The sequence below is a fragment of the Diceros bicornis genome, chromosome 24 (assembly GCF_020826845.1).
Source record: "Diceros bicornis minor isolate mBicDic1 chromosome 24, mDicBic1.mat.cur, whole genome shotgun sequence".
Lineage (NCBI taxonomy): Eukaryota > Metazoa > Chordata > Mammalia > Perissodactyla > Rhinocerotidae > Diceros > Diceros bicornis.
In genome coordinates this window covers 17,897,956-17,923,078 of record NC_080763.1, presented here as the reverse complement: position 1 = coordinate 17,923,078, position 25,123 = coordinate 17,897,956, and the positions used below count along the sequence as shown (strand labels likewise).

The following is a 25,123-nucleotide window of genomic DNA, read 5'->3' as shown; positions in this document are numbered from 1 at the left end:
CTATGCTAACCTGTTTCTCTATAAAACCCATTTCATTGTTTCATTTTCTGCTTTTAGCACCTGTCTTCTTCTCCCAATTTGCCTTCTCAAATGCATAAAGAATTAATGAAAGGTACATACAACAAGGTGCAGAAGCTAGAGTATAATTTTTTGATTAATAGAAAATTAAACCCTAGATAACCACAGGGTTTGCAATAGACGGTTTGATGTAATTATCTAGTAGTTAACCCTAAGACTCTGTCACTTAAAAATCCGTATAATTGGGGGAGAAGAATTTCCAGACTAAGTGATACCTATTTCTATTTTATTTCAGTAAAGTTAGACATTGAATATTAGTATTCAAGGAGGATTGAGGTTGAATATTAGCATTCAAGGAGGACTGAGATTTCTATAATCCCATCATAAATTTTAAGAAATGCCTTTACTCATAGCATTACTATTTGTTTCCTGGAATTCCAAATTGAGCTACCGAGGATCTTAAACCTCATTATCATTCAACAGTCTCACATCTAAATTATTCATTTAGAGGAGAGGTTAAGACTGTCACATACAAAAGCATTCTGAATCCAGTTCAGGTCTTCTTCCCTCAAAAACGATGTCAGTTCTTGAATAGCACACTTATTATTGACTAAACAATGAAGATATCGAGTGTGGAATTAATCTTGGATAGTTCAAAATGGGAACTGCTTCAGATTCCAATTTGGCAGGTGTTAAAGGGCATCTAAGACATAGTTCTTTCTTATGGGTTTCAACGGTATTTGGAGACTGTTTACCTCTGTAGTTTCAATTCTGCTACACTGTCTAAGCACAAAGCAGGAGATATACTGTGGAAGGTAAAAAGTTGGCGAAGTTAAAGATATTCTATTCCTAATTTGGGGAGCTTAAGGGGTAAAATGTTAGTGGTGTTAAGAAGGTTCCTGGCTGGCCCCGTGGCTTAGCGGTTAAGTGCACGCACTCCGCTACTGGCGGCCCGGGTTCGGATCCTGGGCGCGCACCGACGCACCACTCCTCTGGCCATCCTGAGGCCACGTCCCACATACAGCAACTAGAAGGATGTGCAACTATGACATACAACTATCTATTGGGTCTTTGGGGTAAAAAAAAGGAGGAGGATTGGCAATAGATGTTAGCTCAGAGCTGGTCTTCCTCAGCAAAAAGAGGAAGATTAGCACGGATGTTAGCTCAGGGCTGATCTTCCTCACAAAAAAAATAAATAAATAAAGAAGGTTCCTAATTTGGGGAGCTAAAGATGCCAATTTAGATCCATGATATTTTCATTCCTTCTTTACACAGTGTTCATTAGGAAAGGAAAAATCATTTAATGGCCAAGTGCTTTGGACCGGTAATCAAACTGCCTTAGTTTCAAATCCCACCTCTACCAGTGTTTGTGACCTCTCCAAGCCTGAGGATGTTCACGTGTAAAGTGAGGTTTAACAGCATCTATCTCACAGTCTTGGCCTAAGGATTAAATAAGATAATACACATCAGTGCCTGGTACATAGAAGGAGCTCAATAAGCTTAACTATTATTAGTATTATTAATTATATAGATAAGTTTCAATGATGTTGATCCATATAATACCCTAGAGAAAAGAAAGGTTTTCAAGAAAATAATATCGAATCAGACTGTAGCTGGATTTTAACTGATCTAAACCTACTTTCACCAAGTAAAGATACTTAGGAGACAGTAACTTTCTCAGACAATAATCTGAGGAAAGACAAAGTTACAGATTGCTTTCCAGATATGGGTAAATTACAGAGAATGCAAAGTTTAAAATGTTAAGAGTTTAGAAGTGAAATTCCAACAAGGCATAAAATCTTTTGTATTACCATAAGAGAATAAAAGACTAATATACCAGACAACGCAAAAGTTCTTAAAAATGCAACTTTGTCAAATCTTCTTCAAAAAGAACCAATTGTGGGAGAAATAGCATACTGAACAAATTTGTTCTGTAGACACAAACCTTGGATTTGGTGATAACTCAAAGCCCCAAAGATATTTATTATGAATGAGTCAGTTGTTATAGACACAAAACTTTCACAAATGAAAAACAAAACAAAGCTTAAAATGAGAATAAGTATAATGAAGAAAAAGTTAAATACTAAAAAAAATACTGTAAGGCAGAGAGACTAGAGGAAAAGCCCCGGCCCCTCCAAATGGAACATTCACAGTAAACAGGATTGCCAACCCCCAAACAAGATCTCTCGGATTCCAAACAACTTGCTGAGAAGTTTCCATGATTTGAGGGGGGGGGAGAGGGGGGGTTTGTAATCAGTACCGAAAATAATCCTCAATGTTTTCTAAAGTTCTTATTATGTTCTAGACACAGAATTAAGCCCTGTGCTTATATTATTTTACTACATCTTCACAACAATCCTATAAGGTCATTTAACAGAAGAGACACGGATGTTAAACAGCTTGCTCAAGTGGTAACACTGATTTTAAACCACACTACCTGTCTCAGACAGTTCCTTTTGAAATTAGCGCATTACTCATCATCTTAAATTCTTTATTGAAGTAGGAGCAGCACTACTTTCATCTGCATACCTATGGGTTTATACTGTTTTAACACAGGAAAAATGCGGCAACAAGAAAGGTCCAAAACTGAGAGGAACTCTTCAAAAAATTTTATAGCAATACGATTATTATAATTATAGTCTGTTAAATCTAGTAACACTGCATTTGGGCTTGTATTTTGCGTATCTTTTTTTCCACTTGATTTTCTTAATATTTCATTACAAATATATTCGTCTGCAATGGAATGGAAATTCAACAAGAAGAAAAACTGGTCATTTACCAGATAGTCTGAGGAGCACCACCCTAGGGCTCTGGTGCAAACGCAGCTTGCTCTCTGTTACCAGCTCTGTGACAAAGAAGAGACATGCTCAGGCAAATAACAATCCTCAGATAATTAATCTAAAATCCCCCTTTGGCCATCATTTATATCTTAATTCATTCATCAATAAGAGCACATGCTAAACAGGGTTTATACCAGTAATACTAAGTTGTAGGCTCTTTACCTACTTGTGTAACATTTTCATTTAGAGCCAAAGAAAACTAAATCTAAAAAACATAACACAGTGCTAAAGTGCTGTGTCCAACTCCCTTCCAGACAGGATCTCATTTGTGTAAAGCATGCTTTGGCCTCCTTTACAAGTTCTGTTTTTCTCCTTCCCATATGCTGAAGAAGAGAGCATCTTGATTATCAGAGTTACTTATAAATGCATTTGAGAATGCGAGATTTTTTTCCTTTGTTTTAGAAATCATTTAGACAGGAAGGTACAGTTGCCAGGTCAAAAGGCAAGAAAGAAGTTGCAAAGCATCAAGAAAGTTGGTTTGGGGGCAAGGAATGTTGAGAAAGTGACAGAGAAATCAATGTCACATAAACCTCTTGAGAGTCAGACATGGCAGGTATACACTGCCACTACAGCAATTTCAGACTACTTAATTTTTAACTCATTTATAAATAGTAATCCTGCCTTAATTAATGGCTTTATTGATCTTTTGTTCCTGCTCTGAGAAATTTTGAAGAAAAAAGTACTGAATGACAAAGCAGCACCTAGATTAAGAACATGAATTAAAAACACATCTTTCTCATGTAAATGAAAATGAACCGTAAAATAAATTAGGTTTATTGGTCCTTTTATTTATAATAACTCCAGTCCCTAAGAAAAGTAGATTTCCTTAAAAAGGAAAGTTGTTGAGTCAATGTAGGAATCTGGGGAGCTATTTTCTAAGGGTAGAAACTGTGCTTCCCAGCCTCTATGAATGAAGTTCATTTTTTACAAATTTATCATCTCAATAGTTTCACGATAGATTGGTCGATAATACTAGTACAATCTGTCTAGAAAAAAATGCTTAATTCCTAGGAGATAGAAAACACCAGTTGAATTCTAAAATGTCTTTGACTAAGTTATATATAACTTTGATTTTTATTCTAACATCTCAAAATGCATTGTTTCTGCTGTAGTAATAAACAGATACTATGAATATTGATTTATAGCATTTTAAGATTACAGCTGGAAAAGACCACTTGACCATCAATTTAGAAAGCCATAATTGACATGTCATACTAATTATCTTTATTAATGGCCTGGTTAATTACACCACTCATTTCACTGAAAGGAAATGTAAACACATACAAAAAGAAAAGCAGCATATACCTGCATATTGCAAAAATCACTCAAGATAGTTCGAGAGAATACTGAAAATGGAAGAGTTCTAAGCATTTTATAGAAATAAAAAGTTTTATCAGTTCCTTATTTGAATTATAAATGTTACCTCAATAAGTTTTCAAATATACAAACCAACTTAAACCTCACAAGTGTCAGCCCTAATAACGTCAATTCAATTCTAACGTGGTTATAAGAAAATATGGTTTATGTCAGAGGAAAGATAGCAGACTCACAAGGCACTGCACAGGCAGGTGGCCCAAATGAGTGAAGGAGGCTTCAGAGCCAAGGAGGACCCTGACAATCTATGGCTACTCAGCTCTAGCCAACTGATGTCTTGAAGGAATACAGAGGAAAAACTAACAATAATAAAATTAAACACTCTGCTAACCTAATAAAGTAGGTCTGTGGCCTAGATTTGGTGAATGAGCTACCAGTTCTTCCTACCTTGGCCACAATGGACAGAGTGGCTAAGAACTGCTCTGAGTCAGAAAAACCTAGATTTAAAAAACAGCTCACATTTCATGAACTTGTCCAGATTACATAATCTGTCTGAGTCTCAGTTTCCTCATCTGTACCTGACTTTCTCAAAGGAAGTTAGGTAATGTACGTGCTAAATAAAATTTAGCTCAATGTTATCATTAGATGCTGAGGAGTACAGATAAAAAAAGGAAACAAAAAAGAGCAGCAACAATTCAAGCCTCCCTTCCATCTGGCTGTGGGCTTTACTATTTCTCAAACTCCTAACATCTAGTCCCATCTTCTTTCCCACCCACAGGCTATTTTCTTTACCAGCAATGCCTCCTCTTCCTTCAGGTTTCTTCAAGGCCTACCCCACATCTCATCCATACCTTTCCTTTCTACTTCTGGCCAATCTCCTTTCCCCTTTGCTTTGAAAGCCCCTATCTCCCTGGAACAGCGACATCGCTGATCCCCCCAGGCTGGGACCAGCCCACCAGTCCCTGCAGTGAAACTGCATCTATTTTACTGCTGAACCCCAGGGCCTCCTTATGAAATGCTGTTCCCTCTGAAAGTAGAATTTTTCTCCCAAATCTTTGAGCACTGTGCATGCTGTGAACTCTTTATGACAACCTGAAGAAACTATTTGCATTTTCATTGAACAATGCTTTCATCTATCTTTCTTCCCCATTAGTTAATGTTTGTTCAAGTAATAATAACCAAACAAATTAACCCAAACGTCAAAACATTAACAAAAAATTCATTTCTAAGCAAACAGATTTGAAAACAACTTTGAATATCCACTCCAATGCTCTTTCTTTAAAAGGAAACGTGAGTTAAGAACAACCTAGTTTTTTTTCTTACTTTCATTCTAATACAGGTATCCAAAAACACTACCTTTCCTCCAAAAAATTGTGCTTGATTTTCTCAAAGAGGGAAGTTATATTGATTTCAACTCATATGGACAAATAACATTGTCCATTTATATTTCTTGATAGCAATCTAGAACTTTGATTCCTTGGAACTTCTGGGAATCAAAAGAATGTTATGGTGCCTCTTTCCAGGAAAACGCACAGAGCCCCAAATTGTGGTATGCAATTTCAGGGGGTTCAGTGGATCAACTCCTCCCCTTAACTCCAGCGCTGAATATGAGGTTTGTTTCTATTAGTAAATGTCATGCATCTTTTTAAAAGACAGTCTTTCTTAACAAGACTTTTAGCTCTGAGATTAACTGGGGAAGTAGCTTCCCTTTACAACCGTCACTACTTCCTGGCGGCCATCCTGACAGCTGACAAAAATTTGAGAATTTCTTACCTCTGAGAAATTAACAGCCAAGGGAATGATTCCAGCCACGTAACATCCCGCCAACATAGCCAGAGACAGCAGACTAATGGAGATGAAATCATCCATTCTGCCCTCCTTTATTCACCCACCACCACCAGTCTACAAATTTTCAGTGGCTTCAAAGGGTGCTTAGGTTCTCAAATGCGTGTGGTGATTCCAAGAGAACAAGTGGACTTTCCAGTTCTTTCGTCCTCCCCACCAGCAGATGTGTTCACGAGACACCTTTCTCTTGAACGTACCTGGAAACAGCCCCTTTTCGCTGATATTAGCACCAGAGAGAACTTTCAGCAATCTTAGGTCCCAGCCCCCGTATTTTCAGATGTCAATCACTGGATTCCCGTGGGTTAGCAGTTAGAGACGGGAAGAGTCAATGGGGAAATATGCGAATGAGCGATTTCCTCAATTGTCGGAATGAAGGTGGCCACAATGGGCCCGCTCTCTCCACAGACAACGTCCCAGGCGGCAGCAGGAAAATGAGGAAAACCCAACCGAACTTGTTCGTTCTCCGGACGCCCCTATCTCCCTGGGGCAGCCACACCAGTGATCCCCCCAGGCTGGGACCAGCCCACCAGTCCCGGCAAACTCTCCTCCGAGTCTAGAATGGGGAAAGGAGTCCTGCAGGTCTCTAACAATCGCTCTTAGGGGTTCAACAGCGAAGCTGATACAAAGCTGTCCCTGCCCTATACCCGGTGCTGCCCATATTACTCCACTCCGCTGGGCCTTGACCCGGAGCCACCGATACTACAGCTGCCATGGCCGCCAAGTGGCACCTCTTCATTATATCCACTTCCGGATGGCTTCACCACCCCATCCTTTAGAAAGGTACTTCCGGGTTACAACCGACCTATGGCCCGTAAGTCTTATACTACCGCCATTTTTGAGTAGGGCCAATGAAAGATGACTTGTGTCACTGTCTATGTCCGTGATCACTTTGGCCATATGTCTAATAACGAGAGTATGGGAGGCAGCGTCTTGGAAAGAAAGATTCTTTTTCAAGTTCCGAAACATACCCCGTGTGTCTTCTCGCCCTTATCCAAGATGGCTGAGACAGAGTCGGTATCTGCTCTAGCTGCCGGAAGTGTGTGAGCCTCTATGGTCCTAAAGGCTTCTTCGCGGTGCGCTTCTGACGACTTCCGGCGGCTCCTCTCGCGGGGATTGGCTGTTGGCGGCGTTGCGGCTGAGCTCGTGTGCGGCGGTGGTGTCGGCAGCGGCAGCAGCGAAAGAGTTTGGCGCGATGGTGAGAAAAGCCTCTGCGGCTCCCCGAGCCTGTAGCCTCCGGGGCGATCCCAGCCCCGTACATCTTCCAGCCACCCCATCCAGCGCGAGCGTGCTGCTCCTCGGCCCTCCAGCTTATGGGTCGACCCTTTCCCTTCCCGCCGCGGCGACGCTGGGCCTGGTGCTAGGCCCCGGAGCCCGGGTCCGCCCTACGGCTGCGCGCCCGCATGCTGGCCCGGGCGAGGTGTGCAGTGCGGAGGATGCGCTCTCTCCCGATGGCTGCTTGGGAGAGGCAGGCGTGGGGATGCTGCTCTTTCCCTCCAAGCGCTCCCGCCTGTACTGTAGGAACAATGGCCAGGGATGTCAGACAAACCTCCCAAAGCTGACAGATTCAATTTACTGCACCCAGCGTGTGGGCCAGGAGGGGTCGTCTTTGCTTTGTAGTGTGCTTCCCTTTTGTTTTCCTGTGCTCTGCCTTTTTAATCATGTATACGTGTAACGTTTTTTCTCTTTTCTAAGATCCCTAGATGTCTGTTTTGGCGTTTATCCTGTTCTTCAATCCTGTTCCTACCCTTATTTATATTCTCTTAGGGCTGGAGGCTGGAAAGATAGGCCTAGCTGAGGTTCCAGTTTCCTTAGAATCCGACCGGGGTGGTAGTGGAATGGGTGGGTGGTTTTTTTTTTTTAAATCCTCAAAAAGAGATACTCCCAGGGTTTATGGGGAATCATGCTTACTTCCACATTTCAACTTTCGTTTTCTGGTTGCTGCAGTTATTGTTAACAAGTTAGGTAGCTATCGTTAACAAGGAACTTTCTCACGCTGTACTTTTCTGAATTGAGATATTTCAGTCTTTGACCCAACATAGTCTCCAAGAGAACTGGGAATTAGAAGACTGGGTTTCCAGTTCCTGTTTTGTCATAACTAGCAGTGTGACCTTGGGCAAGTCATTTTATCTCTGAGTTTCCTTCTTTCTCTAACTTTCATGTCACTAGTTGGTATTGTGTTAACATGCTTCGATTAAAATCTGAGAAGGTGACAGCAGTTAATATCAACGACCCATTCTCATTGGACAGATATCAGCGATAATTCCTTATCAGTCCGAGTAAAATTAGAAATTAGAATTTGTATTTAAAGTGAACAGTTATTGGTTCAAAAGTCTTAAGTACTGGAGATACAAGCTTAAATTTCTTTCTTTTCTTTCCTTTTTTTTTTTTTTTGGTAGTTCGGGGGAAGCATTTGAAGCTAACAGACAAATTGTATGTATTGTAATATTTCTGCAATGGTAGAATGACTATTCTTAGAGTTCATGTTTGTGAGATTTTAAAAAAGTTAAAACCAGATTAAGTATTCATTAGAGTGAATCACAGGTGCTTGGTAATCAGAATAAGGATTTTATTAAGGTAATTCTGCATAACTTTTTTTGCTGATTTAGGTTTCACAATCTTATTTTCCTGTTGTGGCAAATATAAATATATATACACATTTGCCTATATGTACTTATATATATTTTGTGTGTGTGTGAGGAGATCAGCCCTGTGCTAACATCTCCCAGTCCTCCTCTTTTTTTGCTGAGGAAGACTGGCCGTGGGCTAACATCCGTGCCCATCTTCCTCCACTTTATATGGGACACCGCCACAGCATGGCTTGCCAAGCAGTGCGTCGGTGCGTGCCCAGGATCCGAACCGGCGAACCCTGGGCCGCTGCAGCGGAGCGCGCGCTCTTAACTGCTGGTGCCACCAGGCCGGCCCCTGTACTTATATTTTGAATATATCTATATATATAGAGAGAGAGAGTACTGGTCATTCCCCCAAGAAAGAGGACCATAAGGAAGGCAAGGACCAAATTTGTCCAGAAGAAGGAGAAAACTGATAAGACAAATATATTTGGATTTTTAATAAAATCAAAGAGTTTTAAAAATAGCTCCAATATGAAGAAAGTGACCAAAACTGGTTTGGGAGATATTATGATCTTAAACTGGTAACAGGAAAGCACTGCCATTAAAAGAGAATAACCATTTTGACTACGGTTTTGTAAATTTGGTCATTTTTTGTTCTTAGTTTTTAATCCTGTCTTTGGACAGTAAGTATTGAAAATAGTGAACTTTGCCACAGGTTCATTTTAAGACTAGATATAAAAAGCTATTTCCATATCTTTACTCTCTTAAGTAAATTAGTTGTTTAATTTGCATTAGAGTAAGAACAAAATTAATATAGTAGCAACTGGTATGGCTAGTGTAAAGGGCAAGCCCTATTGCAGGAATGCTAGTGTGGTTTCTGTAAATTATTTTCTTCTCAACATATGACCTGTTGAATCTACTTTTTTTGAGTTAGTGGCTTACAGAAACTTCTGTATAACAAATATATAATGCTGTCTCTGGCGTTTAATCAATATTTAACCAAGGTCTTGACTTTGTTCGGGTCATTATAGGTGAGAATTACCCTTAATCTCTTGTCAGTAAGTTTTATTTTTATCTCACAGCCTCTCAAACTTTTCATTAGAATGATTCGGTTCTTGATGGGGAGGGAGGAGGATGATAAATTCCTTTGCTTTTCATGTTGTGTTCAAAGTACTGTTTTTTGGTGCTTACTTAGAAAGTCTAGGCATTAGCTATTTCAGTTCCAATTTGTTGATGGTTAAAAATTCTGATCATTTCAAAACAGTTTGGGGGGCTTGTCATTAAGAGAGGTTTTTTTTTGGACCAAAAATAATAATACAGCAAAAGAGTAGAAAAGAATGTGAATAGGTTGATTCAGGATTGGGTTTACAGTGAGGTTGCAATTTACTTGTATTTAATTAATCAACCTTACACGTTTGGCAAAAAAATTGGAAGGGGGCATAATTTCAGTAGACCAGTGGTCTGGAGACATTTTGCTTTGCCTGGGAGGGGATGGGGGTGGGGGAGGTGCGGGTACTACTGGTATTTAGTGTATCCTCTACAACAAGGAATCTTCCGGCCCAAAATGTAATAGTGCCCAGATCCAGAAGCTCTGAAATAGACCCACTAGCAAAAAACATGCCCCCCAGTGAGTATGAGGTGAAAGACTTCAGTCTATCTGCTGTTCTTCAGACATATTCACATTTCTTATAGTGTGATTATCTATTTTGTGTGATTCTTATGTTTAAAAATACATGGTTTTGGTACCATGTAGCTCCTTAAGTTATCACCTATAAGCTAGGTGGATAGTTTAATGTATTTTCTAGGGTAATGTTAACTATATATATTAATGTTATATTGCCAGTTTATCTTATGCCTTGACATTCGAGTCTAATCCTTGGATAAGATGTGACTCCACCTTTGTGCTAAGGTTGGAAAAAGAACACAGATTGATTCGGAGCTTGCAAGCATTGTAGTGTTTCCCTTTTATTCTCCTTTCATCAGCCCATCGCTGAGTTTTTATTAGGGACTTAGTAAGGCTAGAGATTGAAAGTGATCAATGGAGATTGAAAACCTAAGCAAATTTATGATGTAGTTGGGAAGAAAGATACAAAAGTAAAAACAGTACAAAGTAGTTGATGCTGAGTACTTCCAGGCAGTAAGTGTAATAGGAATTTGAGAAAGCAGCCGTTAAGGACTGGGAGGCTGAGAGAGACCTTCCAGAGGAGCTGTGAATCCAGCTTCTGCAGCCACCCTTGGGCAAAGGCATAAATAGTGTAGGAAGAGCACCCTAATTAATAGTGTTTTAATATCATACTATGAATTTCTCAGATATGAGTTAGAAACTTATATTGAAATCACTTTTTTCTGCTGCAGTCTCACACCATTTTGCTGGTACAGCCTACCAAGAGGCCAGAAGGCAGAACTTACGCTGACTATGAGTCTGTGAATGAATGCATGGAAGGTGAGTTTAAACAGTAATCGAGGGATAGACATCTTTGAGTTATTGTTTTTCCTGACATTCACTATTAGAATATGTCTCATTTAGGGACTGAGTTTGTTTTTTCCTCTAGATTTCTTGAATTGTTAATTTGAGCGGAGAAAGTAGATATTTAGGACCGTATTTGTTGAATATTTGAAACATTAATTATATAGACTGTCTTTTCTGCTGCAAATATTACTTTACTTTTTTTTAAATCAAGCTCACGTATATAATGAATGATTTTCCAAAGCTTCCCATTGTTATGTAGATATTCTGGTTTTCATTATTATGTTATGTAAATATTTTACAGGTACCCTTGTCTGTTCTGGTTAAACTCAAGCACCCCTGCATTGTTAAGGCAGGCTCCAGGGGCACCTTCAGAACCTAATAGTCTGCTTATTAAACAAATAAACATTAAAAGGTATTGAGGTTTAGTTACAGTCCATCAGAATGTTGTTAGAAAATAAAAATTAGCTCAGAGAATAAAGGCAGATGGAACCAAATCAGTATAATTTATTGTGTATCTGATAAGCTCACACCACCGTGAAGGGGCCTCTTAGCCCTTAATGTTTCTTTACTCAGTAAACCATTGATGTGAATGCATAGATTGGATTGTCATAAATTGGATTCATTCTTATATTTAATCAATACATCAAGTAAACCAGTTGTGCACACCCTGCACTCTTTCTAGCAAGTTGTCCATTCTTCATTTCTTCCTATAAAGATTTTATAGTCACTGCTTTTGCTGCTGGGCATGTCCCTGAATTTGTTGATTATCCAAAGCTAACTGGGTTAAACTTAAAATCTGTCCATTTAAAACCAACAATGGGTAGACCTGTGAAAAAATGCTACTTGTAATAATTAGAGACAGCTTCTGAGTTGCTGGCACCGTGCCTTCCTGGTTGCCATCAAATTCTGCCCTAATTTGTAAAGAAGAGCAAGGCTCTTGTTCTTTCTTCTTTTCAGGTCCCTTTTTCTGCTGGCATCCGTACTTGCCATTAAGATCGGCTGTGCACACGCTGCCTTAAGCAGGTCGTTAGCTTACCTATATTATCATGTTTGGTCTTTGATTCTGCAATGCTCTTTACTTACCTTGCTGGTTTTAGGGAAGCCTAACCTCTTTTAAATTTTTTTTAATTAATACAGTTTATTTCTAGAGCAGTTTTAGGTTTACAGAAAAATTGAACAGAAATTACAGAGTTCCCATATACTTCCTCTCCCCACCCCCACATAGTGTCATCTATTAATAAGACCTTGGGTTGGTGTGGTATATTTGTTACAGTTGATGAACCAGTATTTGTACATTGATATACATTATTAACTAAAGTCTGTAGTTTACCTTAGGGTTCATTCTTTGTGTTAGACAGTTCTATGGGTTTTGCCAAATGCATAGTGTTATGTGTCCACCATTACATTATCATACAGAATAGTTTCACTGCCCTAAAAATCCCATGTTCCACCTATTCATCCCACCCCCTGCCCCCTGGCAACCATTGGTCGTCTTACTGCCTCCACAGTTTTGCCTTTTCCAGAATGTCATAAGAGTTGCAATCATTACCATATGTAGTCTTTTCAAACTGGCTTCTTTCACTTAACAGTATGCATTAAGGTTCTTCCATGTCTTTTTGTGGTTTGATAGCTCTTTTTTTCTTTTTAAATGAGAAATGGTGATTTATTTTCCATTTGAAAAGTTAAAGTTAAAATTGAAGTACTGAATCAGTTCTCACATGGTGGTTGCCAAATGGTAATTTTCTTGTTTTTCTTTGTTATAGTAGTTAATATTCCCCTGGGAAGCAGAGCTTTCCCTCTTTCCCCCTTTTTTTTTAAATTAATAGATTTAATTTTTTAGAGTAGTTTTTTAGAAAGTACAGTTCCATTATATTTCTTCTTTCCTCCCTGCCCCCTCCCAGTTTCCCCTATTTACATCCTGTGTTAATGTGATACGTTTGTTACAATTGTGGAACCAATATTGATACATTATTATTAACTAAAGTCTGTAGTTGACATTAGTTTTCACTCTTTGCTTTGAACCTTCTGTGGGTTTTGACATATGTGCAATGACATGTGTCTGCCATTTACTGCCCTAAAAACCCTTGTGCTCCACCTGTTCCTCCCTCCCTCCCACCAAGCTTCTGGCAACCACTGATCTTTTTAATGTCTCCATAGTTTTGCCTTTTCCAGAATGTCATATTTTTGGAATTATACAATATGTAGCTTTTTCAGATTGACTCTTTCACCTAGCAGTATCCTCTTAAGATTCCTCCATGTCTTTTCATTGCCTGCTAGCTCATTTCTTTTTATTGCTGAATAATATTTCATTGTATAGATGTACCACGGTTGTTTTATCCATTCACCTGTTGAAGGATATCTTGGTTACTTCCAAGTTTTGGCAATTATGAATCAAGCTGCTATAAACATTCGTGTGCAGGTTTTTGTGTGGACCTAAGGTTTCAACTCCTTTGGGTAAATACTGAGGAGTGTGATTGTTGGATCATATGGTACGACTATGTTTAGCTTTGTAAGAAACTGACAAACTGTCTTCAGACGTGACTGTGTCATGTTGCATTCCCACCAGCAACGAGTGCGAGTTCCTCTTGCTCCACATCCGTGGCAGCATATGGTGGTGTCAATGTTTGGGGTTTTTGCCATTCTGATAGGTGTATAGTGATATCTCATTGTTTTAATTTGCAGTTTCCTAATGACATGATGTTGAGCATCTTTTTATAACACTTATTTGCCATCTGTATATCTTCTTTGGTGAGGTGTCTGTTCACATCTTTTGCCCACTTTTTAATTGAGGTGTTTTCTTATTGAGTTTTAGGAGTCCTTTGTATATTTTGGCTAACAGTCCTTTATCAGATATATGTTTTGCAAAGATATTCTCCCAGTCTGTGGCTTGTCTTGTCACTTTCTTGATAGTGTCCTTTGAGGCACAAAAGGTTTAAATTTTGATGAAGTCCTGGGCCGGCCCTGTGGCTTGGTGGTTAAGTGCGCGCGCTGCGATGCTGGTGGCCCGGGTTCGGATCCCGGGTGCACATCGAGGCACCACTTCTCCGTTCATCCTGAGGCCGAGTCCCACATACAGCAACTAGAAGGATGTGCAGCTACGACACACAACTATCCACTGGGGCTTTGGGGGGAAAAAAAAATTTTTGATGAAGTCCAGTTTATATATTTTTTCTTCTGCTGCTTATCGTTTTGGTATAATATTTAAGAAGCCTTTGCCTTATCCAGTCATGAAGATTTGTGCCTATATTTTCTTCCAAGGGTTTTATAGTTTTGGCTCTTATGTTTAGGTCTCTGGGCCGTTTTGAGTGAATATTTATATATGGTGTCAGGTATGGGTCCAACTTCATTTTTTTTCACGTGAATGTACAGTTGTCCTAGTACTGTTTGTTGAAAAGACTTTTCTTTCTCCATTGAATTGTCTTGGTATCCTTGTTGGAAAATGGTTAACCATAAATGTGAGGGTTTATTTGTGTACTCGTTTCTATTTTATTGATCCTTATCCCTATCTTTATGTGTAAGCAGTACCACACTGTCTTGATTACTGTAGTTTTATAGTAAGTTTTAGAATTGGAAGTGTGAGTCTTTCAACTTTGTTCTTTTTCAAGATTGTTTTGGCGATCCTGGGTTCCTTGTATTTCCATATCAAATTTAGGATCAGCTTGTCAATTTCTGCAAAAGTAGCTTGGATTTTGATAGGGATTGCATTGAATCTGTAGATCATTTTGGAAAGTATTACCATCTTAATATTAAGTCTCCCAATCCGTGAATAAGAGATATCGTTCTGGCTTAGTGGTTAAGTTCAGTGCGCTCTGCTTTGGTGGCCTGGGTTTGGTTCCCAGGCGCGGACTTACACCAGTCGGCAGCGGCCATGCTGTGGTGACAACCTACGTACAAAATAGAGGAAGACTGGCACAGATGTTAGCTCATGGCGCATGTTCCTCAGCAAAAAAAAAAAAGAGAGAGAGAGGTATTATTGTTCCATTTATTTAATTCTTTACTTTCCGTGGCATTTTGTAGTTTTCAATGTACATCTTATGCTTCTTTCATTAAATTTATTCCTAAGAATTTTCTTTTCTTTTTTTTTTTGTGAGGAAGATCAGCCCTGAGCTAACATCCATGCTAATCCTCCTCTTTTTGCTGAGGAAGACCAGCTCTGAGCTAACATCTATTGCCAATCCTCCTCCTTTTTTTCCCCCAATGCCCCAGTAGATAGTTGTATGTCATAGTTGCACATCCTTCTAGTTGCTGTATGTGGGATGCGGCCTCAGCATGGCCGGAGAAGCGGTGCGTCGGTGCGCGCCCAGGATCCGAACCCGGGCCGCCAGTAGCGGAGCGTGTGCACTTAACCGCTAAGCCAGGGGCCGGCCCCTGAATTTTGTTCTTTTTTTGATGTTTTTGTCCATGGAACTGTTTTCTTAATTTCATTTTCAGATTGCTTATTGTTGGGGTATAGAAATACAATTGATTTTTGTATATTGATCTTACATCCTGCAATTTTGTTGCACACATTTGTTAGTTCTAATAGGTTTTTTTTGTGTGGTTTCCTTCGGATGTTCTGTATACAAGGTCATGTCATCTGTGAATAGAGATAGTTGCACTTCTTCCTTTCCAATCTGAATACCTATTATTTCTTTTTCTTGCCAAATCACCCTGGCTAGAACCTCCAGTACAATGTTGAATACAAGTGGCCAGGGCAGATATTCTAGTGTTCTTCCTAATCTGTGTAGGAAGGCATCAAGTCTTTCACCGTTAAGTATGATGGTAGCTGCAGGTCAGTGCCTTTTTAAGATAAACAATGAAGTTATTTTCCTAGTTTTTATTTCCTTTTCATTTCGACCTTTTTATTCAGTAACCAATGAATGATATTCTTTGATCACGGTGTGGTGTTCTGGTATCAATCAAAAACCCTAACTAAGATAGCTTTTGATAACTCTGTGGTTGAATATTACTATTTATTAGGAAATTTATGAAGTCAATTTAGAGGTACGTGAAGGACCTGTGCATACAGGATAGAAGTTGTTTTTCAAGTATTTGGTATTGGGAATGGACTGAAAAGGTTATATTTCCATTTTGTGGGAACAAGAGAAGAGTGTGTCACTCAATAAAAATTAAATAAATAATGTGCTCTTTCAAAAATGATGATAAAGTGGGCTTGCTATCAGTGACTTTACTCATTGTCTTTTTTTATTACTTATTTTGAGTACGATATATGCTTCTTACATGTGCTGATGCTCTATATGCATTATTTCACATAATCTTCACAACAGCTCTGTGAAGACATACTGTTGTTATCTCTGTTTGATGTGTAGGGTTCCGGGGGATGGAGTCATTCGTAAAGGACAGAGCTGGAATTCAAGTCTGAATTCAGAGTCCAGGATCTTAAGTGCTCTGTTATGATAATCTCCTCCTCGTTGCCATTTTTATTTTTGTTTTTTCTTTGCATTCTATCAAATTTGAAAGCAGGATAGAAAAGCATCCATTTGGTGTCGGCCCGGTGGCGCAAGCGGTTAAGTGCTCACACTCCGCTGCAGCGGCCCGGGGTTCGCCGGTTCGGATCCTGGGCGCGCACCGACGTACTGCTTGTCAAGCCATGCTGTGGCGGCATCCCATATAAAGTGGAGGAAGATGGGCACAGATGTTAGCCCAGGGCCAGTCCTCCTCAGCAAAAAGAGGATTGGCAGGTGTTAGCTCAGGGCCGATCTTCCTCACAAAAAAAAAGAAAAGAAAAGCATCCATTTGTCATCCGTCTTCCCAAGTGCAGTGTTTTTCTTTATTTACTCTGAGGCTTTAGGAATACTTATTTATTGAAAAACTGGTAAGACCCACAATGTCAGCACTTGTTTGAACCATCATATGACAAGTCTTTAAAGTCCTTTTAGATCCAATGGCTTCAAATAATCATTTTATTATTAGAGCACAAAATATTTACCAACATTCTGGTGATTTATAAAATTTTTCAAAATTCGCTAGAGGTCACAATTAAAACAAAAGTGATCAATTTACTGGACTTTCCCCAGCCCAACTTTATAAAAATAAATATTATTATATCAACATATAGTACTACTCATATCTAAAGTGTATGCAATTTTAAGATCTTGGTTTTCTCCCCTCTCTTAGGCGTCTGTAAAATGTATGAAGAACATCTGAAGAGAATGAATCCCAACAGCCCCTCTATCACATATGATATCAGTCAGTTGTTTGATTTTATTGATGATCTGGCAGACCTCAGCTGCCTTGTGTAAGTATTAGCCACTATATCTCTTAAGTTGTATTTTTCTATTGTTTATCCATCTGTTTGAGGCAATTTATGGTATTGGGAGCTCACTGTTTGCCTGACACTGATCTTTGCATTTTGACTACTGTGTAATAATTAATATTTCGTCTACATATGGCTTATAAATTAAGTTGGCAACATAAAGCTAAAGGCACCGGAAAATCTTAAGAACTTTGCCAATTGATGCAGATAGGGTGCTTACTAGGAGGATGCGGAGAGGGTGCATAACTAAGAATTCAAGTCCTGGTTCTTTGTCCTTAAATCAAATAATTTCTTTCTTAGTTTTTTTTCCATTGTAGTCTTTGTCCTAAAGCAATTGGCTTTGGATTAAAACTAAGATTATTTTGTTTTCATGACATTATTTTTAAGATGTAAATATATGTAGGACTGAAATGGAATTTAATTTTAATCCCAACCAGTGTTAACTATGTATGTTTTGGTATGTTAGAGTGAGATTTTTTAGACCCTTGTGTTTTCTATTCTCAGAGATTTGTCAAATTAAAATTTTTTTCTAACATATTATGTTTGTTATAATAATTTGTATCGATAATCTACTTATCGTCACTATTACCAAGGAGCAAATTAGTCTGTAATACTTAATCTTCTCAACATTTTTGGACAAGAGACTAAGTAAAAGTGTAGCTAATTTTACAGAGGAAAATGGAAGCACCTTGTGAGATGATCTTCAGTCATCAGATGCTTGAATATTTGTTACATGCCAGACACTGTGCTAGAAGAAAGTGAGCTTTTCAGTGATGAAAAGCATATAGATCCTACTCATAGGCGCTTCCTGGATCACCACTGGAGCCAGGCCTGGACTTGCTGTCTTGCAAAGGTTCCTGGTGAAAACAAGCATTTCCTTGGAATTTTTTAAGTTTTGTTTTCTGCACCTCTTCGTTGTTTCAGTTATAGCCGTTTCAGTTTGCTCACTCAAAACATTGAAGTGATCCAGTTCTGGTCTTTAATAAAATGTATTAATAAGAAAGTTTTTATTATAATTATTTTACTGTAAAAAGCTCAAAACTATAAGAGGCCAACAGAGCTGCAGATATTATGCTGTGTTGATTTGTAATGTCTATAGTTGATCTGCTTGTAGTCTGACCACATGCAGAAAGAGACACACGTATATATTCATTTAGCAAGTATTTGTTGAGTGCCAACTATATACCATGTGTGTTGTAGGCACTGGGAATTGAGCAGTGAGTAAAACAGGTTAAAAGTAAGCCTGTGAAGGGGGCCAGCCTGGTGGCGTGCAGTTAAGTTTGCGCATTCAGCTTCAGCGGCCCGGGGTTCACTGGTTTGGAACCTGGGCGCAGACCTATTCACTGCTTATCAAGCCATGCTGAGGCAGCGTCCCACATAGAAGAACTGGAAGGACCTACAACTAGGATATACAACTGTGTACTGGGGCCTTGGGGGGAAAAAGAAAAAGAGAAAGATTGGCAATAGATGTCAGCTCAGGGCCAATCTTCCTCAAAAAAAATAAAATAAAATAAAAGTATCACAAAAAAAAGTAAGCCTGTGAAGCTGCAGAGGAGTGGGTGCATGATGGGGAGAGTAGAAAGAGACGAAATTGGAGGGACAGGGAGTGGTGATACCCTAGAAGCCAATTCAAAAGTATTTCATATTATTGATAGGTCAGATAAATAAAGACTGAGAATTGACCCCTGGTTTAGCACTGTGGAAGTCTTTGGTGACTTCCAAATCAGTTTTGGTAGAGTGACAGGCGTAAAATCTTTCTAGATTTCAGTGAGTTTAAGGTAATGAGAAAAGAGGAATTGTAGACTTTTTTGAATAATAATTTAGCTCAAAAGGAGAGCAGAGAAATGGGGTTATAGCTGGAGGAAGAAAGAGCTTTTTTTTTAAATTTTGTTTTTTAAGGTGAAAGAAATAATGGTAAGTTTGCAGGCTCATGTGATGATCTAGTAGAGAGGGAGAAATTGATGGCTTTAGATAGGATCTTGGACATTTCATTAATAGTAAAGGAAGGAGGGCAGGCAGATGTGGTGGAAGCTTGGGGAAATTACTTTCTGATTGTTTTAGTTATCTCAGGAAAATAGGAAGAAGGACATCATTTGAAATTAAGGGTGAGGGAGGAGGTATTGGAAGTTTGTGAAAAGAGGCAAATAATCAAGGAGGGTGAAGGGATTAGGGAAATGTGTAATTTATGAGGTACCTGATAATGAATTTATAATGAAGTTAGCCATCGTGATGATGGTGTTTTCCTAGTCACCCTTATACCTGGTTGGTTATAGGTGAGTCTACAGGTACAGAATTAGGAAAGATTTTGCTAAAAGTTGAGAGGGTATGCAAGGGTGTGTTACGCAGGGAACAGAACGACCATGAAATGTAAGTGGGGGGCGGGTGGAGACAGAGATAAGATCGATTAATAGGTCCTAGTGAGGTCAGAGGATTGTTGAAGTTGGGGTATTAGGAAGTAGTGATCAGAAAATGAGATGCTTGAAACTGGGAGATTGAAGTTGCTGGTAATGACAGTGTATAGGGATCTTGCCAAGGAAGGGCAAGAGACGAGATCATTGGAGGAGAGGAGTTCAAGGAACAAGGCCCAGCCGTTGGCAGAATCATCTACTGAATATGGAGTCACCAATAATATGTATATTTACCTTCTAGAATTTAATCTGAGAACAGGGAGCTCTGTTTTTTTTTCACTGCTGTATCCCCACTGCCTAGAATAGCATTTGGCACATAGTTGATGTTGAGTAAATATTGGTTGTACAAATGCACGTCACTCATATAATATGATATGAGGCATAACTTTTTAAAATTATTGGTAATCTTCCTTTTCCTTTGTTTATATTACAGAGCTATATTCTGAATTGAGAGGATGATCTAAACAAAAGTGAAAGAATGTAATTAGACTTCTTTCATGCTAAATTTTGCAGTGTCTTATAGTCTCAGAAATCTTAAAGTTATTTATCTGATAAAACTGTGTTTTTTTTTTTTAAATATATTTTTGTCCTAAGGGTATTTGTTTTAGGAAATTTTCACACTTAAACATTAGCTATTTCAGTTGGAACTTAAGATTTTAACAGAGTTCCTATGCATACCCTCACTTCATTCTTTAAATGAAGTATTTTATTTTAAAAATTAATGACTGTCTTTGTGATTTCATAAAAATCACTTACTAAGACGTCAGGTATCTAATCCTGATGCTTTGGGATGTGGTGCTCGTTCTCAACAGGTGGGGCGTTAGTTACTTAAAGCCGAGGTTCGGATTTTACTCATCTTGGGAGGTTGTGGTTAGGAACTAACTGGAGTTGCAGAATTAGACACAGCTGAGTTTGAATCCTGGCTCTCTCATTTGCTAGCTCCCTCAGGCAAATTAGCTTAATATTGCCAGACCTCAGTTTGCTCATTTGTCAAATTTAGATAAATCTACCATGCCTGGAACATTTGTGAGGACCCAGTGCTTGATGAGCACAGGACAGCAGGAACTCGGTGTTTACCTAGAGTAACAACGTCAGGGCAGGGCTTTATTTTTAATTACAGTGAGCAGGTTGGTTCTTTAAAATTTGCCACAAGTAGAATGAGATGAGTTTCAAATTCCACAAGTGAGTTCAGTTGTACTGTTAACTAATAAAAGAGATGTTTTGTTGGCTTTTTGACAGTGTGAAAATTACACAAGGTAGAAGAGTGGTTTTTTAGGGACATACTACAAGTATGTCATTAACGACAGAATGTAACATCTCTAACTTTGTGCTGTTAAATGTAAACCAGAAACTACATCTAGTGTGCTAAAATGATTTCTAATATTTGCATTATTAAATCAAAATAGAAGACTTATTCCCTAGATAATTCTTTCCAGCTACAGTAGTTGAGGTAGAATAGAAGAAAGATTGATGGTATAGGTTTGTGTGTGTGTGTGTGTGTGTGTGAGGCAGATCAGTCCTGAGCTAACATCCATGGCAATCCTCTTCTTTTTGCCAAGGAAGACTGGCCCTGGGCTAACATCTGTGGCCGTCTTCCTCTACTTTATACAGGACACCGCCACAGCACAGCCTGACAAGCGGTGCATCAGTGCGTGCCTGGGATCAAACCCGGGCCACCAGCGGCTGAGGGCAAGCACTTAACTGCTATGCCACAGGGCCGGCCCCTAATCTATAGTTTTTAATTGTCTGGAAAACTATAAACTGTGGCTATTTATGTTTCTATCTCTAATGTTGAAACTTTTTTGGTCTCTGCAAACTTTCAAAATCAAATTTAGGATTTAGAACCATTTTGCCCATGTGACTTTGTTATGCCCCTTTTGTTATTTGAATATTCAGGAGAAATAAGGTATTGTTTCCAAAGAGGTCACCTATTGCCGTGGCATTTCTTATGACAACACATCCTGCCCCTCTCTTTAATCAAGGATTGTGACTTGGCCTTTACTCCTCAGACCTGGAATTGAGTCCATTTTTGATTTGTAAATTGTTGTGTACTCATTGCTTCTATTAAATTTGCATGGCAATGACAGGACATTGAAAAAAAAATTTTTAACCAGTATAGGAGGAAATGGAATAAGTAAAATTATATTTTGTGACATATATAATTTTTGTGTCAGTTAAACCCAGGACAAACTGACCATGCTTTAATAGTAAAATTTAGGCATAGAGGAGTTGTATTTCATATATTTGAAGTTAGAGTACAAATTTCTTCACAGTTCTCTAATATGTAAGGTTTTTTTTAAATAAGCCTCTTATAAGATTAAGATAACAGTCTTTTGAATATGCAGGCTTTCTTTGTTTGCTTAGAGACAAAAGGGACATTTTCATTCTTGGTGATTGTAATGAGAAGGTACTGCTAATCAGGAAGACAACTCGGGATCATGAAGACACTGGCTGATTTCACTGCTCAGACCCACAGCTTCTGTCCTTGTAGAAACCTGCATTCTGGTTTATATCAACCTGTTCTTGTACCAGCCTGCACTGGCCATAACACTAGGCTAAAAGACTTATTTGTGCCAACAGCTAGGGATTTTGTTAATGTACTGAACATTTAATTGTCTCATTTTCAAGTGCCAGTTAACAGCCATCAACACACAGCTTTCCATAAAGAAGGCATTGTTATTATTTCTTGAGTTGGTAAATAGCACGTGGGTTGATGGATTCCTAAATGTTCACAAACCCAAGTGATCTTATTGGGGGAATGGTCTAAATAAGGCTGTCCCACCTAGATATTATAGCTCTGAAAAATTCTGTTCCTTTTTTAGTTCTTTTCCAGTGTTAATATGAATATTGTTTTCTATTCTGCTATACCCTGAAGTAGACTAAATTAGCACTTATTTAATTAGGAAGCATGAACAAAGGATAGTCAAAGTTGTTTTACTTTGTAGAGTATTTCTCATTGTAACAAAAGGCCATTAGTAAAAAGCCAAATTCTTTTTATTTGGTGAAGCGTTTTGTAAAAGTAGAAGGTTTGTGCATTTTTAATGAACCAGATTCTGACCTTACCATTCAGGGGAAGACTATGACAAGGGTCTAAAGCATTCCTACTTTGGAGTTTGTTTCTCTTGCCAGAAATTGGAGCATAGGTTTCTGGCTCAGTGTTTCACAGTGAGGACTCTGGTCCTCCACCACTTGCCCTGAGTCAGTTAGCTAATAAGTTGCTGCACTTCTTGGAGCCTTGGTTTCCTTCTTTATAAAAAAGAAATTATAATCATAACCTACTGACAGGGTTGTAAGAAGGATTGAGTTGATTGAGATAAGCACTTAAAGCAATACCTAGCAATTGGTAACTTCCTAATAGGTGTTTATTATTATCGTTTGTATTTATATATAATTTTTTGCTGAAAAGTTAAAAAATGAAACTTCTGGTTAAAATGAAACAGTAATTGATAAATTACATGTTTTGTTTTTCTAGGATATCCCTAAGGTATTTTTTTTTTTAGGCAAACTGCATCTTTGCCTCTTTCGGATGCTGAGCAGTGTTTCCAACAGATGGTATACATGGCTTTGAAACACTGATGTGCTTTGTATTTGGGCAGTCTCTGGTTACTTATTGTACAGTGTAGTATACTTATACTATAATTTTAGTTTTTACTCCAAAAATGAATTTGTTGCTTAACCAGTTAGATTTCAGTTGTAGGTCAGCTGGAATGTCTCTAGTTTTGATTCCTGTAAAGATACCTTGTGTGATTGGCTATTAAATGACACCTTAGACTCCAAAAACCCTCAAATTTCATTGCTAATGCTGGGCCTTGCACTCCTGACCCTTCTCTTCTAAGAGCCGTTTTGGAGCTCATTATGTCTTCTAATAATTCTCCGTCAGCCTCGAGCATTATTTTAAAAAGCAATTCCTAAAATAAGGTTAAAAGATGTCCTTCTGTTAATACTTTTCAGGGAAGAAATCTTTGTGGCAGTAACATGTTTTTAAGGATTTTTAAGTTAATTAGAAACAAATTTAGCAAATTTGAAGTTTGTATTAGTGTTTGGTTTTGCTTTTTAATCACTAAAGGAACCATAAAAATAGTAACTATGTAGGAGAAAGAACACACGGTTTCTGGTCATACTCTGTCAAGAAGTAGTTGTGTAACACATTGAGCATTTAACTTCCTAACTCTAGGCCTTGAGTTCTTTTTCTGCTGTAAGATTTTACTAGGTGATCTAAACTTCAACAGTTATGTAATTATCTCATTTACGTTTTCATTAAGTTCATGTATGAACATGCGCATATCCTTGCCGTCATTGGGCAGTTATAATTTGGGGTTTTAAAAACATGACAGTAATTGACCATTATAACTTTGCTTATTACCTTTCTGTTCCTCAGTTACCGAGCTGATACCCAGACATACCAGCCTTATAACAAAGACTGGATTAAAGAGAAGATCTACGTGCTCCTTCGTCGGCAGGCCCAGCAGGCCGGGAAATAGTTGAGTTGGAAGCATTAGGGGGATGGGGGTGGGCTTGGAACACAGAGGTGTACAGCTGCGCTAGTGAAAGTTTTGTATTATAGTAATCCTGTTTCCATTTTGGTACACTCTAGCCAGGATTGAATGTATTAGATGAAATTTGAGGATCTTGTTCAATCTGAAACCCCCATTCCCCCCTTTTTTTTACTTAAACATTTTTATGATGATTTAAATGGAAGTTGTCAGTTAATGTTGGTTCCAGTCCTTCAAACTGTTCATACCTGCTTTATATCATTCACTGTACTAACCCTTCTTCAAGTTGGGGTGGGGGGTGGTGACACAGTTTAGTTATGTCCTCAAGATAAAGTCTTAGTGAAAAACAAATAAATGTTCTTTAGTTATATTTTCCCCCTGAGTGATTTTTTTTTTTTTTTGGTCTCTGAACAGTGAATTTTCTTACAAAGCATTATCGTTTTCAAAACCAGTAGGCTGCTACACAAAGAATTTGAAGAAAGCTTATATATGTGCCGAATACATTTTGCTGTGGTTTATGTGAAGCTAACAAGCTTTTACCTCATTTTTCTGGTGAGTGACTCTCAATTGTAGCTCCAAGGTTTATACCTACTGTTGATGCGAACATTATGAAGGACTCTGGTGATGTAGCTTGTCTGCAGTGGCAGCCAGGTTAGTTCCTTAGCTTTGGTCATGTACACTTTCTGGGAGGTCCTCGTGCCCTTCTCACAGCCTTCAGCAGTTGAATGCCGATTACCACTCCTGTATGGGAGCCATAAGGGTGAGGGAAAGACCACAGGAAAGTACAAGACAATCTTACTTTTAATATAAAGAGTGGTCACATTGTGACTTGGCCATAACACTGTGTTGCACCTGCAGTCATCAAGTCTGTGGACATTCCCTGATTCTGCCATTATCACACATCACCAA

The 25,123-nt window shown here is 38.6% G+C and overlaps 2 protein-coding genes across 4 annotated transcripts in view; one reads left to right on the top strand and one right to left on the bottom strand.

Annotated features, from left to right (window-relative positions):
• SLC39A9 (solute carrier family 39 member 9) overlaps positions 1-6,990 on the bottom strand; it is a 43,627-nt gene extending 36,637 nt beyond the window's left edge. Inside the window, exon 1 of one of the 3 annotated variants that reach the window (XM_058567203.1) lies at positions 5,946-6,990. In XM_058567203.1, the coding sequence (XP_058423186.1) occupies positions 5,946-6,041 (96 nt within the window). In that variant the 5' untranslated portion in view covers positions 6,042-6,990. Of the gene's footprint in view, positions 1-2,797; positions 2,847-5,945 lie in introns of those variants that run through there. The other 2 variants (XM_058567202.1, XM_058567204.1) reach the window with 2 other exon arrangements.
• Positions 6,991-7,105: 115 nt separating this feature from the next.
• On the top strand, positions 7,106-24,589 carry ERH (ERH mRNA splicing and mitosis factor). Its single transcript, XM_058567205.1, has 4 exons — positions 7,106-7,212; positions 10,943-11,030; positions 17,175-17,295; positions 24,100-24,589. Exons 1-4 carry the CDS (start codon positions 7,210-7,212, stop codon positions 24,200-24,202), a joined length of 315 nt encoding a protein of 104 aa, XP_058423188.1. The 5' UTR covers positions 7,106-7,209; the 3' UTR covers positions 24,203-24,589.
• Positions 24,590-25,123: the final 534 nt, after the last annotated feature.